The sequence below is a fragment of the Pristiophorus japonicus genome, unplaced genomic scaffold (genome assembly GCF_044704955.1).
Source record: "Pristiophorus japonicus isolate sPriJap1 unplaced genomic scaffold, sPriJap1.hap1 HAP1_SCAFFOLD_3334, whole genome shotgun sequence".
Classification (NCBI taxonomy): domain Eukaryota; kingdom Metazoa; phylum Chordata; class Chondrichthyes; family Pristiophoridae; genus Pristiophorus; species Pristiophorus japonicus.
This window is the reverse complement of record NW_027253144.1, coordinates 1-17,560: the sequence shown is the minus strand read 5'-3', so window position 1 is coordinate 17,560 and position 17,560 is coordinate 1. Positions and strand designations below refer to the sequence as shown.

General features: G+C 57.3%; 1 protein-coding gene across 1 annotated transcript; it reads right to left on the bottom strand.

The window, feature by feature from the left end:
* Window positions 1–446: 446 nt before the first annotated feature.
* On the bottom strand, window positions 447–17,438 carry LOC139249800 (rootletin-like; the record flags this gene model as incomplete). Its single annotated transcript, XM_070872561.1, has 5 exons — window positions 447–640; window positions 8,224–8,454; window positions 12,915–13,061; window positions 14,751–14,895; window positions 17,256–17,438. Coding segments are annotated over 5 exons (900 nt in total), but the record flags the coding sequence as incomplete, so codon positions are not given.
* Between the last annotated feature and the right edge of the window lie 122 nt (window positions 17,439–17,560).

The window sequence follows — 17,560 nt, the reverse complement described above, 5'->3', positions numbered from 1 at the left end:
GAGGGAGAGAAGGAGGGGGAGAGAAGGAGGGAGAGAGAAGAAGGGAGAGAGAAGGAGGGAGAGAGAAGGAGGGGGAGAGAAGGAGGGAGAGAGAAGGCGGGAGAGGGAGAGGGAGAGAAGGCGGGAGAGAGAAGGAGGGAGAGAGAAGGAGGGAGAGAGAAGGCGGGAGAGGGAGAGGGAGAGAAGGAGGGGGAGAGAAGGAGGGAGAGAGAAGGAGGGAGAGAGAAGGCGGGAGAGAGAAGGAGGGAGAGAGAGAAGGCGGGAGAGGGAGAGGGAGAGAAGGCGGGAGAGAGAAGGAGGGAGAGAGAAGGCGGGAGAGAGAAGGAGGGAGAGAGAGAAGGCGGTAAAGGGAGAGGGAGAGAGAAGGAGGGGGAGAGAAGGAGGGAGAGAGAAGGAGGGAGAGAGAAGGAGGGAGCGAGAAGGCGGGAGAGAAAAGCGAGGCCTACCTCAGGCCAGCCAGCTCCTCCCCCAACACCCGGTTCTCCCTCTGGGCCGTGGTGAGCTGCACATCCACTGAGGCCTTGTCGCGAGCCAGGGCCTCGTGATCGCGGTTACTGCGGATTAGCGTCTCTGTCAGAGCCTGCAGCCTGTGCTGGGTCCGCTGGGCGTCCTCACTCAGCCCAGTACGCTGTCTGACAACCTGTCCGGGTCAGGGGGAGGCAAAACCGGAAATAAAAAACAGCCATTTCAGCTCAATTACAACACAGCACCGCACAGCACTGCCCCCAGTCACCAAGATCCACGGCCCGGCCCTGGCCACCGGGGACCATTTCCCAAAACGCGGGAGGCTCCTATCAACAAGAACAAACATCGACGACGAGATCCAACACTGCCCACAGTGCGCCAGTGCAGCCTTCGGCCGCCTGAGGAACAGAGTGTTTGAAGACCAGACCCTCAAACCTACCACCGAGCTCATGGTCTACAGGGCTGTAGTGATACCCGCCCTCCTGTATGGCTCAGAGACATGGACCATGTACAATAGGTATCTCACCCCCAGCTCATGGTCTACAGGGCTGTAGTGATACCCGCCCTCCTGTATGGCTCAGAGACATGGACCATGTACAGTAGGTATCTCACCCCCAGCTCATGGTCTACAGGGCTGCAGTGATACCCGCCCTCCTGTATGGCCCAGAGACACGGACCATGTACAGTAGACACCTCAAGTCGCTGGAGAAATATCACCGACGATGTCTCCGCAAGATCCTGCAAATCCCCCGGGAGGACAGACGCACCAACGTTAGCGTCCTCGACCAGGCCAACATCCCCAGCATCGAAGCACTGACCACACTCGACCAGCTCCGCTGGGCAGGGCCACATTGTCCGCACGCCCCGACACGAGACTCCCAAAGCGAGCGCTCTACTCGGAATTCCTTCATGGCAAGCGAGCCCCAGGTGGGCAGAGGAAACGTTACAAGGGACACCCTCCCTGATAAAGTGCAACATCCCCACCGACACCTGGGAGTCCCTGGGCCCAAAGACCAGTCCGCCCCTAAGTGGAGGAAGTGCATCCGGGAGGGCGCTGAGCACCTCGAGTCTCGTCGCCGAGAGCGTGCAGAGACCAAGCGCAGGCAGCGGAAGGAGCGTGCGGCAAACCAGTCCCACCCTCCCCTTCCCTCAACCACTGTCTGTCCCACCTGTGACAGGGACTGTGGTTCCCGTATTGAACGGTTCAGTCACCTGAGAACTCACTGTTAGAGTGGAGGCAAGTCTGCCTCGATTCCGAGGGACTGCCTACGATGATGATGACGATGAGAAACACAGAAAATAGTTGCAGGAGTCGGCCATTCGGCCCTTCGAGCCTGCCCCACCATTCAATCTGATCATGGCTGATCAGGGACTGCGGCAGTCGGGAACACACGCAAAGCATCGTGATTTTCTCGAGCCCATGCTGAGGTTTTCCCTTCGCACACCAAAGACATGCATGTGGCCGACATGTTGGTGAAGGTGATCTCGCTGATCAAGGAGCGTGAGGCACAGAATTCCATCGCTGCAAGGAGATGTGGGAATACTCCAACACCCTGTGCAAGGACCTGCACTTCTTCCCCGAGCCCCGCGGGAACAAGTCGGAGGAGGAGACTGGGACACAGAGCCCCCGCACCCTGCGTGATCCCGCTCTCCCTGCCCTTTCCCGGATGCCTCGTATATCGCCTGTCGTTGTCGCGTGTCGATCTCATCGGGCTGTGTTCACTCGTGCTCTCCGTCTCTCTCTCTGACTCTATCTGTCTCTCTCTCCATCTCTCTCTGTGTCTCTTTCTGTCTCTCTCTCTCTCTGACTCTCTCTGTCCCTCTCCCTGCCCCTCTCTCCCTGCTCCTCTCTCTCTGTCTCTCTCTCTCTCTCTGACTCTATCTGTCCCTCTCTCCGGCTCTCTCTGACTCTATCTGTCTCTCTCTGACTCTATCTGTCTCTCTCTCCATCTTTCTCTGTGTCTCTTTCTGTCTCTCTCTCTCTCTGACTCTATCTGTCTCTCTCTGACTCTATCTGTCTCTCTCTGACTCTATCTGTCTCTCTCTCCATCTCTCTCTGTGTCTCTTTCTGTCTCTCTCTCTCTCTGTCTCTCTCTCTCTGTCACTTGCTCGCTCTCTCTCTCTCTCTCTCTCTGTCTCTCTCTCTCTCTGTCTCACTCTCTCTCTCTCTCTCTCTCTCTCTGTCTCTCTCTCTCTGTCTATCTCTCTCTGTCTCTCTCTCTGTCTCTGTCTCTCTCTCTCTGTCACTTGCTCACTCTCTCTCTCTCTCTCTCTCTCTGTCTCTCTCTCTCTCTCTCTCTGTCTCTCTCTGTCTCTCTCTCTCTGTCTCTCTCTCTGTCTCTCTCTCTGTCTCTGTCTCTCTGTCTCTCTCTCTCTGTCACTCTCTCTCTGTCACTCTCTCTCTCTCTTCCTGCCCCTCTCTCCCTGCCCCTCTCTCTCTCTCTCTCTCTCTGTCACTCGCTCTCTCTCTCCCTGCCCCTCTCTCCCTGCTCCTCTCTCTCGGACGATTGTTATTAATTACTCCCAGTGCTGGGGCTGCTGTATTATCCCCGTGTGGGGCCTGTACCTCTGTCTTGACCTGCCATGGGTCCTGGTGCTATTTCCATGTTGTAACCTGAACTCCGTCTCGCTTCCTGCAAACCCTGTCTGACATAAACTCTCCCGGTGACAGTCAGTCCTCCCACAGCCGCGGAGGGCCAAGTGGGACCCAATTAACCATCTCCGTACACTGCCTGCCATGTGCCGACACTGTCAGACCCTTCCCACCAGTCCCATCTCTTCTTCCCTCCTTGCACAATGTCCCCAAGACCCCCTCTCCCGATCATCACATTCCAGCGGAGCCGTTACTGACATGGGGAGGGAGGGGGAGCTGGTGAAATGGTTGTGGTGCATGTCACTCTGGGAGGGTATCTGTCCCGGTGTGGAGACCCTGCTGTCTCTCCGGAGAACCCTCCCAGAGTGACATGTACCACAACGGTTTCGCAAGCTCCTCCTGTTCCCTGCCCGTATGAACAATGCCAGTACTGCTTCACTGACACACCAACACAGGCTTGGAGCAAACGTTGGTCCTCCAGTGTGGCGATGGTCTTCAGAGACATCTCCAAACATTGGTCGTCCAGTGTGGAGATAGTCTTCAGAGACATCTCCAAACATTGGTCCTCCAGTGTGGCGATGGTCTTCAGAGACATCTCCAAACGTTGGTCGTCCAGTGTGGAGATAGTCTTCAGCGACATCTCCAAACGTTGGTCCTCCAGTGTGATGATGGTCTTCAGAGACATCTCCACGCGTTGGTCCTCCAGTGTGGAGATGGTCTTCAGAGACATCTCCAAGCGTTGGTCCTCCAGTGTGGAGATGGTCTTCAGAGATATCTCCAAACGTTGGTCCTCCAGTGTGATGATGGTCTTCAGAGATATCTTCAAACGTTGGTCCTCCAGTGTGGAGATAGTCTTCAGAGACATCTCCAAACATTGATCCTCCAGTGTGGAGATGGTCTTCAGAGATATCTCCAAACGTTGGTCCTCCAGTGTGGAGATGGTCTTCAGAGACATCTCCACGCGTTGGTCCTCCAGTGTGGAGATGGTCTTCAGAGACATCTCCAAACGTTGGTCCTCCAGTGTGGAGATGGTCTTCAGAGATATCTCCAAACATTGGTCCTCCAGTGTGGAGATGGTCTTCAGAGATATCTCCAAACGTTGGTCCTCCAGTGTGGAGATGGTCTTCAGGGAAATCTCCAAACGTTGGTCCTCCAGTGTGGAGATGGTCTTCAGAGACATCTCCAAGCGTTGGTCCTCCAGTGTGGAGATGGTCTTCAGAGATATCTCCAAACGTTGGTCCTCCAGTGTGATGATGGTCTTCAGAGATATCTTCAAACGTTGGTCCTCCAGTGTGGAGATAGTCTTCAGGGAAATCTCCAAACATTGGTCCTCCAGTGTGGAGATGGTCTTCAGAGACATCTCCAAGCGTTGGTCCTCCAGTGTGGAGATGGTCTTCAGAGATATCTCCAAACGTTGGTCCTCCAGTGTGATGATGGTCTTCAGAGATATCTTCAAACGTTGGTCCTCCAGTGTGGAGATAGTCTTCAGAGACATCTCCAAACATTGATCCTCCAGTGTGGAGATGGTCTTCAGAGATATCTCCAAACGTTGGTCCTCCAGTGTGGAGATGGTCTTCAGAGATATCTCCAAACGTTGGTCCTCCAGTGTGGAGATAGTCTTCAGGGAAATCTCCAAACGTTGGTCCTCCAGTGTGGAGATGGTCTTCAGAGACATCTCCAAACATTGATCCTCCAGTGTGGAGATGGTCTTCAGAGACATCTCCAAGCGTTGGTCCTCCAGTGTGGAGATGGTCTTCAGAGATATCTCCAAACGTTGGTCCTCCAGTGTGATGATGGTCTTCAGAGATATCTTCAAACGTTGGTCCTCCAGTGTGGAGATAGTCTTCAGAGACATCTCCAAACATTGATCCTCCAGTGTGGAGATGGTCTTCAGAGATATCTCCAAACGTTGGTCCTCCAGTGTGGAGATGGTCTTCAGAGACATCTCCAAGCGTTGGTCCTCCAGTGTGGAGATGGTCTTCAGAGATATCTCCAAACGTTGGTCCTCCAGTGTGATGATGGTCTTCAGAGATATCTTCAAACGTTGGTCCTCCAGTGTGGAGATAGTCTTCAGAGACATCTCCAAACATTGATCCTCCAGTGTGGAGATGGTCTTCAGAGATATCTCCAAACGTTGGTCCTCCAGTGTGGAGATAGTCTTCAGGGAAATCTCCAAACGTTGGTCCTCCAATGTGGAGATGGTCTTCAGAGACATCTCCAAGCGTTGGTCCTCCAGTGTAGAGATGGTCTTCAGAGACATCTCCAAACATTGGTCCTCCAGTGTGGCGACAGTCTTCAGAGACATCTCCAAACGTTGGTCCTCCAGTGTGGAGATAGTCTTCAGAGACATCTCCGCACGTTGGTCCTCCAGTGTGGAGATAGTCTTCAGAGACATCTCCAAACGTTGGTCCTCCAGTGTGGAGATGGTCTTCAGAGACATCTCCAAACGTTGGTCCTCCAGTGTGGAGATGGTCTTCAGAGACATCTCCAAACGTTGGTCCTCCAGTGTAGAGATGGTCTTCAGAGACATCTCCAAACGGTGGTCCTCCAGTGTGGAGATGGTCTTCAGAGACATCTCCAAATGTTGGTCCTCCAGTGTGGAGATGGTCTTCAGAGATATCTCCAAACGTTGGTCCTCCAGTGTGGAGATGGTCTTCAGAGACATCTCCAAACGTTGGTCCTCCAGTGTGGAGATGGTCTTCAGAGACATCTCCAAACGTTGGTCCTCCAGTGTGGAGATGGTCTTCAGAGACATCTCCAAACGGTGGTCCTCCAGTGTGGAGATGGTCTTCAGAGACATCTCCAAACGGTGGTCCTCCAGTGTGGAGGTGGTCTTCAGAGACATCTCCAAACGTTGGTCCTCCAGTGTGGAGATGGTCTTCAGAGACATCTCCAAACGTTGGTCCTCCAATGTGGAGATGGTCTTCAGAGACATCTCCAAACGTTGGTCCTCCAGTGTGGAGATGGTCTTCAGAGATATCTCCAAACGTTGGTCCTCCAGTGTGGAGATGGTCTTCAGAGACATCTCCAAACGTTGGTCCTCCAGTGTGGTGATGGTCTTCAGAGACATCTCCAAGCGTTGGTCCTCCAGTATGGAGATGGTCTTCAGAGACATCTCCAAACGTTGGTCCTCCAGTGTGGAGATGGTCTTCAGAGATATCTCCAAGCGTTGGTCCTCCAGTGTGGAGATGGTCTTCAGAGACATCTCCAAACGTTGGTCCTCCAGTGTGGAGATGATCTTCCCGGAACATGGTAGGCTGCCCGACCTCTGTGAGATCACCACCGCAGGTCGGGGCTATGATAGAGTTGGAGCGCCGGGCCCTAGAACACCGTGGGCGGAGGTGCGGCGAATGAGGGTACGGAGCCCAGAAGAGCCGAGGGCCCGGGGTCAGCACGGACCCAGCCCACACTGCGATATGTTGTGCGCACTGGGTCCGTGCAGCAGAGCTGGTCTCCAGTCGTCCTGGTTAACCCAGCCACTGGACCAAGACCTCGCTCTGTTGAGCCCGTGTGGTGACTGGTGTGCAACGGTCACCCCACGTTAAAACAATCCACGCACAGGCATCTTCCACCCCCTCGATTGGAGTTCAGGACTGGAACATTGGGTCCTTCATTGAAACATCTGTCAACTTGTGGAAGCAAGTCCTCCCCGTTTGAGAGACTGCCGATGAATGATCATTGCTGGTTCTCTATCTCAACACCATATTCCCACTTTCTCCCCATACCCCCGAGGCCTTTTGTGTCTAGAAATCTATCTATCTCCCTCTTAAATATATTCAGTGACTTGACCTCCACAGCCGTCTGTGGTAGAGAATTCCACAGGTTCACCACCCTCTGAGTGAAGACATTTCTCCTCATCTCGCTCCTAAATTTCCTCCCCCGTATCCTGAGACTGTGACCCCTTGTTCTAGACTTCCCAGCCCCGGGGAAACATCCTCCCCGCATCCAGTCTGTCCAACCCCGTCAGAATTTTATACCTTTCAATGAGATCCCCTCTCATTCTTCTAAACTCCAGTGAATACAGACCCAGTCGACCCAATCTCTCCTCATATACTTCGATCAGACGGAAAGGGAAGGTCGCTTATTACTTGGAGGGCGCGAGTTTGGGAGGAACAAAAAGACCTCGGGGTACAAGTACACAAATTACAAAATGTGAGGTTATCCACTTTGGCAGGAAAAGTAAAAAAGCTAATTATTATTTCAATGGAGAAAGATCGCAAAGTGCTGCAGTACAGCGGGACCTGGGGGTCCTGGTGCATGAAACACAAAAGGTTAGTACGCAGGTACAGCAAGTGATCAGGAAGGCCAATGGTATCTTGGCCTTTATTGCAAAGGGGATGAAGTATAAAAGCAGGGAAGTCTTGCTCCAGTTATACAGGGTATTGGTGAGGCCACACCTGGAGTACTGCGTGCAGTTTTGGTCTCCGTATTTACGAAAGGATATATTTGCTTTGGAGGCAGTTCAGAGAAGGTTCACTCGGTTGATCCCGGGGATGAGGGGGTTGACTTATGAGGAAAGGTTGAGGAGGTTGGGCCTCTACTCATTGGAATTCAGAAGAATGAGAGGTGATCTTATGGAAACGTATCAGATTATGAGGGGGCTCGACAAGGTGGATGCAGAGAGGATGTTCCCACTGACGGGGGAGACTAGAACTAGGGGGCATGGTCTTAGAATAAGGGGCCGCCCATTTAAAACTGAGATGAGGAGGAATTTCTTCTCTCAGAGGGTTGTAAATCTGTGGAATTCGCTGCCTCAGAGAGCTGTGGAAGCCGGGACATTGAATATATTTAAGACAGAGATAGACAGTTCCTTAACCGATAAGGGGATAAGGGGGCGGGCAGGGAAGTGGAGCTGAGTCCATGATCGGATCAGCCATGATGGTATTAAATGGCGGAGCAGGCTCGAGGGGCCGAATGGCCGACTCCTGCTCCTATTTCTGATGTTCTTATGGTGATAGTATTTCTTGGGTCAATTTCTCTCGACAGCCTGGTCCTGTAGTTGTGAACCGGTTTATTGCTGCGTAATAAAACGGACCCTGGGTTAAGCCTAAAATGTTGCGCCTTGTGTTGTCCTGACCCACTATAAGTTATGAGGGCTAAGGACCACAGTCGGGTGAACAACAAACACATTACACCTGCCCACCCTGCCCCCGGTCATCACTCACCTGCGTCAGACGTTCCCGCAAGTCCGTAGCGGCCTCCCGCGCCTCGTCCAGCTCCTTCCGCAGCCCCTCGGCCCCGACCTGCGACCTCTGCAGCGATTGGGCCGCCCGCTGACCTTCGGCCTCCAGCTCCGCCCGCTCCGACTCCCTCCGGAGCAGGGCCTCCTGCCCCGCGGACACCTCCCGCTCGAGCTCGGCCTCCCGCGTCCGCTGGGACTCGCGCTCCTCCTCCATCTGAACACCGGGCGGGGGAGGGAACGGGGAACGAGGTTAGCACAGTGACCTCTCAACTCCGTCCAGAACAACATCAGAAATAGGAGCAGGAGTCGGCCATTCGGCCCCTCGAGCCTGCTCCGCCATTTAATACCATCATGGCTGATCCGATCATGGACACAGCTCCACTTCCCTGCCCGCCCCCTTATCCCCTTATCGGTTCAGGAACTGTCTATCTCTGTCTTAAATATATTCAATGTCCCGGCTTCCACAGCTCTCTGAGGCAGCGAATTCCACAGATTTACAACCCTCTGAGAGAAGAAATTCCTCCTCATCTCAGTTTTAAATGGGCGGCCCCTTATTCTAAGACCATGCCCCCTAGTTCTAGTCTCCCCCATCAGTGGGAACATCCTCTCTGCATCCACCTTGTCAAGCCCCCCTCATAATCTGATACGTTTCCATAAGATCACCTCTCATTCTTCTGAACTCCAATGAGTAGAGGCCCAACCTCCTCAACCTTTCCTCATAAGTCAACCCCCTCATCCCCTGAATCAACCGAGTGAACCTTCTCTGAACTGCCTCCAAAGCAAATATATCCTTTCGTAAATACGGAGAGCAAAACTGCACGCAGTACTCCAGGTGTGGTCTCACCAATACCCTGTAGAACTGGAGCAAGACTTCCCTGCATCGCGTGACATCGCCCGTCTCCATCCTCCTGCCTCAGCTCATCCGCTGCTGAAACCCTCATCCGTGCCCCCGTTACCTCCAGACTTGACTATTCCAACGCACTCCTGGCTGGCCTCCCACACCCCTCCCTATCTCTGTAACCTCCTCCAGCCCCTACACCCCTCCCTATCTCTGTAACCTCCTCCAGCCCCGACACCTCTCCCTATCTCTGTAACCTCCTCCAGCCCCTACACCCCTCCCTATCTCTGTAACCTCCTCCAGCCCCTACACCCCTCCCTATCTCTGTAACCTCCTCCAGCCCCTACACCCTCCCTGTCTCTGTAACCTCCTCCAGCTCCTACACCCCTCCCTATCTCTGTAACCCCCTCCAGCCCCTACACCCCTCCCTATCTCTGTAACCTCCTCCAGCCCCTACACCCCTCCCTATCTCTGTAACCCCCTCCAGCCCCTACACCCCTCCCTATCTCTGTAACCTCCTCCAGCCCCTACACTCCTCCCTATCTCTGTAACCTCCTCCAGCCCCTACACCCCTCCCTATCTCTGTAACCTCCTCCAGCTCCTACACCCCTCCCTATCTCTGTAACCTCCTCCAGCTCCTACACCCCTCCTTATCTCTGTAACCTCCTCCAGCCCCTACACCCCTCCCTATCTCTGTAACCTCCTCCAGCCCCTGCACTCCTCCCTATCTCTGTAAGCTCCTCCAGCTCCTACACCCCTCCCTATCTCTGTAACCTCCTCCAGCTCTTACACCCCTCCTTATCTCTGTAACCTCCTCCAGCCCCTACACCCCTCCCTATCTCTGTAACCTCCTCCAGACCCTACACCCCTCCTTATCTCTGTAAGATCCTCCAGCCCCTACACCCCTCCCTATCTCTGTATCTCCTCCAGCCCCTACACCCCTCCCTAAATCTGTAACCTCCTCCAGCTCCTACACCCCTCCCTATCTCTGTAACCTCTTCCAGTCCCTACACCCCTCCTTATCTCTGTAACCTCCTCCAGCCCCTATATCCCTCCCTATCTCTGTAACCTCCTCCAGCCCCTACACCCCTCCCTATCTCTGTAACCTCCTCCAGCTCCTACACCCCTCCCTATCTCTGTATCTCCTCCAGCCCCTACACCCCTCCTTATCTCTGTAACCTCCTCCAGCCCCTACACCCCTCCCTATCTCTGTAACCTCCTCCAGCTCCTACACCCCTCCCTATCTCTGTAACCTCCTCCAGCCCCTACACCCTCCCTATCTCTGTAACCTCCTCCAGCCCCTACACCCTCCCTATCTCTGTAACCTCCTCCAGCCCCTACACCCCTCCCTATCTCTGTAACCTCCTCCAGCACCTACACCCCTCCCTAACTCTGAAACCTCCTCCAGCCCCTACACCCCTCCCTATCTCTGTAACCTCCTCCAGCCCCTACACCCCTCCCTATCTCTGTAACCTCCTCCAGCCTCTACACCCTTCCCTATCTCTGTAACCTCCAGCCCCACAACCCCCCGAGATGTCTGCATTCCTCTAATTCTGCTCTCCTGACCATCCCTGATTATAATCGCTCCACCATTGGTGGCCGTGCCTTCTGTTGCCTGGGCCCCAAGCTCTGGAACTCCCTCCCTAAACCTCTCCGCCTCTCGACCTCGCTTTGTCAGCCATGGCTCAGTGGGTACCACTCTCGCCTCTGAGTCAGAATGATGTGGGTTTGAGTCCCACTCCAGGGACTGGATCAGAAAACATCGAGGCTGACACTCCAGGGCAGTACTGAGTTAGTGCCGCACTGTCGGAGGGGCAGTACTGAGGGAGTGCCGCACTGTCGGAGGGACAGTACTGAGGGAGTACCGCACTGTCGGAGGTGCAGTACTGAGGGAGCGCCGCACTGTCGGAGGGACAGTACTGAGGGAGTACCGCACTGTCGGAGGTGCAGTACTGAGGGAGCGCCGCACTGTCGGAGGGACAGTACTGAGGGAGTGCCGCACTGTCGGAGGGGCAGTACTGAGGGAGAGCCGTACTGTCGGAGGGGCAGTCCTGAGGGAGCACCGCACTGTCGGAGGGGTAGTACTGAGGGAGTGCCGCACTGTCGGAGGGGCAGTACTGAGGGAGTGCCGCACTGTCGGAGTGGCAGTACTGAGGGAGCGCCGCACTGTCGGAGGGGCAGTACTGAGGGAGCACCGCACTGTCGGAGGGGTAGTACTGAGGGAGCGCCGCACTGTCGGAGGGGCAGTACTGAGGGAGGGCCGCACTGTCGGAGGGGCAGTACTGAGGGAGTGCCGCACTGTCGGAGGGGGAGTACTGAGGGAGTGCCGCACTGTCGGAGGGGCAGTACTGAGGGAGGGCCGCACTGTCGGAGGGGCAGTACTGAGGGAGTGCCGCACTGTCGGAGGGGCAGTACTGAGGGAGTGCCGCACTGTCGGAGGGGCAGTACTGAGGGAGCGACGCACTGTCGGAGGGGCAGTACTGAGGGAGCGCCGCACTGTCGGAGGGGCAGTACTGAGGGAGCACCGCACTGTCGGAGGGGCAGTACTGAGGGAGCGCCGCACTGTCGGAGGGGCAGTACTGAGGGAGTGCCGCACTGTCGGAGGGGCAGTACTGAGGGAGTGCTGCACTATTGGAGGGGCAGTACTGAGGGAGTGCCGCACTGTCGGAGGGGCAGTACTGAGGGAGCGCCGCACTGTCGGAGGGGCAGTACTGAGGGAGTGATCTACTGTCGGAGGGGCAGTACTGAGGGAGCGCGTACTGTCGGAGGGGCAGTACTGAGGGAGCGCGTACTGTCGGAGGGACAGTACTGAGGGAGTGCCGCACTGTCGGAGGGGCAGTACTGAGGGAGCGCGTACTGTCGGAGGGGCAGTACTGAGGGAGCGCGTACTGTCGGAGGGGCAGTACTGAGGGAGCGCGTACTGTCGGAGGGGCAGTACTGAGGGAGCGCGTACTGTCGGAGGGGCAGTACTGAGGGAGTGCTGCACTGTCGGAGGGGTAGTACTGAGGGAGTGCCGCACTGTCGGAGGGGCAGTACTGAGGGAGTGCCACACTGTCGGAGGGACAGTACTGAGGGAGCGCCGCATTGTCGGAGGGGCAGTACTGAGGGAGCGCCGCACTGTCGGAGGGACAATACTGAGGGAGTGCCGCACTGTCGGAGGGGCAGTACTGAGGGAGTGCCGCACTGTCGGAGGGGCAGTACTGATGGAGTGCCGCACTGTCGGAGGGGCAGTACTGAGGGAGTGATCTACTGTCGGAGGGGCAGTACTGAGGGAGTGCTGCACTGTCGGAGGGGCAGTACTGAGGGAGCGCCGCACTGTCGGAGGGGCAGTACTGAGGGAGTGCTGCACTGTCGGAGGGGCAGTACTGAGGGAGTGCTGCACTGTCGGAGGGACAGTACTGAGGGAGTGCCGCACTGTCGGAGGGACAGTACTGAGGGAGTGCCGCACTGTCGGAGGGGCAGTACTGAGGGAGCGCCGCACTGTCGGAGGGGCAGTACTGAGGGAGTGCCGCACTGTCGGAGGGGCAGTACTGAGGGAGCGCCGCACTGTCGGAGGGGCAGTACTGAGGGAGTGCCGCACTGTCGGAGGGGCAGTACTGAGGGAGCGCCGCACTGTCGGAGGGGCAGTACTGAGGGAGTGATCTACTGTCGGAGGGGCAGTACTGAGGGAGTGCCGCACTGTCCGAGGGGCAGTACTGAGGGAGTGCTTCACTGTCGGAGGGGCAGTACTGAGGGAGTGCCGCACTGTCGGAAGGGCAGTACTGAGGGAGTGCCGCACTGTCGGAAGGGCAGTACTGAGGGAGTGCTGCACTGTCGGAGGACGTGACTCGAGCTACCTGAGCGATGATTCTGTTCAGCTCCACTTTGTCCTCAGCCAGAGCCTCGTTGATCGCGCAGGTCTTGATCAGGGAGTCCCTCAGACCTGCCTCCTCTGTCTGTAACTTGCTGCTCGCGACACTGAGCTCCGAACACGATTGTTCCACCTGAACCATCGCAAACACATCGAGTGAATCATCGGGAGGGGAGAGAGGAAGGATTTAGACAGAGAGCGCCCCATTGGGAGGGGGAGGGTCCCATTCAACGATGTGGCTACCCAATGACCCCTGCCCTCACGTTCCCCCTCCCCTCCCTCCCCATCCCTCCCCTCTCCCCTCCCCTCATCCCCTCTCCCCCCTCCCTCCCCCCTCCCTCTCCCCTCCCCTCCTCCCCTATCCCTCCCCCTCTCCCCACACCTCTCTTCCTCCCCTCCACCTCCCTCTCCCCTCTCTTCCCCTCCCTCTCCCCTCCCCCTCCCTCTCCCCTCTCTCCCCTCCCTCCCCTCCTCCCTCTCCCCTCCCCCTCTCCCCTCTCTCCCGCTCCCCCTCTCCCCTCTCCCTCCCCTCCTCCCTCTCCCTCCCCCTCCCTCCCCTCCTCCCTCTCCCCTCCCCCCTCCCCTCCCCCTCTCTCCCCCTCCCCTCCCTCTCCCCTCTCTTCCCCTCCCCCTCCCTCTCCCCTCTCTCCCCCTCCCTCCCCTCCTCCCTCTCCCCTCTCCCTCCCCCTCCCTCCCCTCCTCCTTCTCCCTCCCCCTCCCGCTCCCTCTCCTCTCCCTCCCCTTCCCTCCTCCTTCTCCCTCCCCCTCCCGCTCCCTCTCCTCTCCCTCCCCTTCCCTCCTCCCTCTCCTCTCCCCCCTCCCCTCCCCCTCCCAACCATCCCCTCCCCCCCACGCCTCCCTCTCCCCCTCCCTCCCTCCCCTCCCTCACCCCTCCCCTCTCCCTCCACTCACCCTCCCCCACGCCTCCCTCTCCCTCCCTCCCCTCCCCTCCCCCCTCTCTCCACCTCACCCTCCCCTCTCCCCTCCCCCCATCCCTCCCTCCCCTCCCTCACCCCTCCCCTCTCCCTCCACTCACCCTCCCCCTCGCCTCCCTCACCTCTCCCCTCCCCTCGCCTCCCTCCCCTCGCCCTCTCTCTCCCCTACCCCTCCCCTCTCCCCTCCCCCAGCTCCCCCCTCTCCTATACCCCTCGCACCTCTCTCTCCCCCTCGCCCTCCCGCTCCCCCCTACCCTCCCCCTCTCCCCTCCCCCTCCCTCTCCCCTCCCCCTCCCTCTCCCCTCTCTCCCCCTCCCTCTCCCCTCTCCCTCCCCCTCCCCCTCTCTCCCCTCCCCCTCCCTCCCCTCCTCCCTCTCCCCTCTCTCCCCCTCCCTCTCCCCTCTCCCTCCCCCTCCCTCTCCCCTCCCCCTCCCTCCCCTCCTCCCTCCCCTCTCCACTCCCCCTCCCTCTCCCCTCTCTCCCCCTCCCTCTCCCCTCTCTCCCCCTCCCTCTCCCCTCTCCCTCCCCCTCCCTCTCCCCTCCCCCTCCCCCTCCCTCCCCTCCTCCCTCTCCCCTCTCTCCCCCTGCCTCCCCCTCCCCCTCTCTCCCCTCCCCCTCCCTCCCCTCTCTCCCCCTCCCCCTCCCCTCTCCCTCCCCTCCTCCCTCTCCCCTCTCCCTCCCCCTCCCTCCCCTCCTCACTCTCCCCCCCTCCCCTCCCCATCCCTCTCCCCTCTCTCCCCCTCCCCTCTCTCCCTCAACCTCCCCTCCCCCTCTCCCCTCTCCCCTCCCCCTCCCTCTCCCCTCCCCCTCCCTATCCCATCCCCTCCCCTCCTCCCTCCCCCTCCCTCACCCTCCCCTCCCCCTCTCCCCTCCCCCTCCCCGATTACCTTGACCAGTGCCGTGTTGAGTTCCACCTTTTCCCTCAGGGCCAAGTCTCGCTCCAGGGTCAGCTTCTCCAGCCCCTCCTTCATTGAGGCCACCTCCTGCCTCAGGGCCGAGTTCCTCAGCTCCGCCTGTTCCAGAACCTTCTGCCTGAACGCGGAGCGAGAGAGAGAGAGAGAGAGAGAGTTATGCAAAGGAGGCCGCGATCAGCCCTCGCGACGTACGCGCCTGCGCGCGGGCTCCTGGCCCTGTGGAGCCGTTGATGTTATCTGAAGGGGCCTCTCCTCGATTCCTGGCTGCCGTCCCACACTCCTGATCTTTGGGCTCCCGGTGCAGAGGGAGGGGGGAGGAGAGCGGGCAGGTCGGAGGGCCTCCTCGTGGGGCCTGCACCTGGGCCTGGCCAAGGGGGCCATCAGCCGGATCAGGCAGCGGGCGGTCGAGGGGGTCGTTCAGCCCGACTGCCTGCCTCTCTTCCGCGGTTACATCCGAGCCGGGGTGTCCCTGGAGGCCGAGCACGCGGTGTCCACCGGTACGCTCGCGGCCTTCCGCGAGAGGTGGGCGCCGGAGGGACTGGAGGGCATCGTCACCCCCGGCAACCAAATTTTAATTTAATTTGGCAAAGTTCGCAGTTAGTTTTGTTCCCCAGTCATCAAGATCCACGGCCCGGCCCTGGACACCGGGGACCATTTCCCATTCCTCGGGAGCCTCTTATCAACAAGGGCAGGCATCGACGACGCGATCCAACACCGCCTCCAGTGCGCCAGTGCAGCCTCCAGTGCGCCAGTGCAGCCTCCAGTGCGCCAGCGGAGCCTTCGGTCGCCTGAGGAAACACAGAAACATAGAAAATAGGTGCAGGAGTCGGCCATTCGGCCCTTCGAGCCTGCACCACCATTCAATAAGATCATGGCTGATCATTCACCTCAGTATCCCTTTCCTGCTTTCTCTCCATACCCCTTGATCCCTTTAGCCGTAAGGACCATATCTAACTCCCTCTGGAATATATCCAATGAACTGACCTCAACAACTCTCTGCGGCCGGGAATTCCACAGGTTCACCACTCTCTGAGTGAAGAAGTTTCTCCTCATCTCGGTCCTAAATGGCCCACCCCTTATCCTTAGACTGTGTCCCCTGGTTCTGGACTTCCCCAACATCGGGAACATTCTTCCCGCATCTAACCTGTCCAGTCCCGTCAGAATTTTATATGTTTCTATGAGATCCCCTCTCATCCTTCTAAACTCCAGTGAATAAAGGCCCAGTCGATCCAATCGCTCCTCATATGTCAGTCCTGCCATCCCGGGAATCAGTCTGCTGAACCTTCGCTGCACTCCCTCAATAGCAAGAATGTCCTTCCTCAGATTAGGAGACCAAAACTGAAAACAATATTCCAGGTGAGGCCTCACTAAGGCCCTGTACAACTGCAGTAAGACCTCCCTGCTCCTATACTCAAATCCCCTCACTATGAAGGCCAACATACCATTTGCCTTCTTCACCGCCTGCTGTACCTGCATGCCAACCTTCAATGACTGATGAACCATGACCCCCAGGTCTCGTTGCACCTCCCCTTTTCCTAATCTGCCACCATTCAGATAATATTCTGCCTTCCTGTTTTTGCCCCCAAAGTGGATAACCTCACATTTATCCACATTATACTGCATCTGCCATGCATTTGCCCACTCACCTAACCTGTCCAAGTCACCCTGCAGCCTCTTAGTGTCCTCCTCACAACTCACACTGCCACCCAGCTTAGTGTCATCTGCAAACTTGGAGATATTACACTTAATTCCTTCATCTAAATCATTAATATATATTGTAAAGAGCTGGGGTCCCAGCACTGAGCCCTGCAGCACCCCACTAGTCACTGCCTGCCATTCTGAAAAGGACCCATTTATCCCGACTCTCTGCTTCCTGTCTGCCAACCAGTTCTCTATCCACATCAGTACATTACCCCCAATACCATGTGCTTTGATTTTGCACACCAATCTCTTGTGTGGGACCTTGTCAAAAGACTTTTGAAAGTCCAAATACACCACATCCACTGGTTCTCCCTTGTCCACTCTACCAGTTACATCCTCAAAAAATTCAAGAAGATTCGTCAAGCAGGATTTCCATTTCATAAACCCATGCTGACTTGGACCGATCTCGTCACTGCTTTCCAAATGCGCTGCTATTTCATCTTTAATAATTGATTCCAACATTTCCCCCACTACTGATGTCAGACTAACCGGTCTATAATTACCCGATCATATTGAATGGCGGTGCAGGCCCGAAGGGCCGAATGGCCGGCTACTGCTCCTGTTTTCTATGTTTCAAAGGCAGACAGGTCAGGAACGGACGAGGAGGGAGGGTTAGCCTCTGTCACAGTCACAAAGCATGTCACTTGGAGATGAGAACAGACTTGAATTGATTGAGCCCCCGGGAATACCGTCGCCAAGGGAGACTCGCAAAGTGCCTGGGGCTGACGATCACACTAGGCCGCAAACGGAGCCTGGGCCTTTCCTGGCGGTCCTTACCCTCGCTCACTCTCCTTCAGCGCCCGCTCCTTGTCCCGGCCCATGTCCTCCGTCTCCGCCTCCAGCAGCTGGCGCTGGTGATCAATGTTCGCGTTGCTGCGTCTCAGCCCCTCGAGCTCCTGCTCCCGGGATCGCAGGCGTTCGTTCAGGGAGAGGACCGTCTGATCCAGGTGGGCCCTGACACTGGGAGAGCAGGGAGAGCGTGAGAGAGGGAGGGGGAGAGCAGGGAGAGAGGGAGGGGGAGAGGGAGAGCGTGAGAGAGGGAGGGGAGGGAGGGAGAGCAGGGAGAGTGTGAGAGAGGGAGG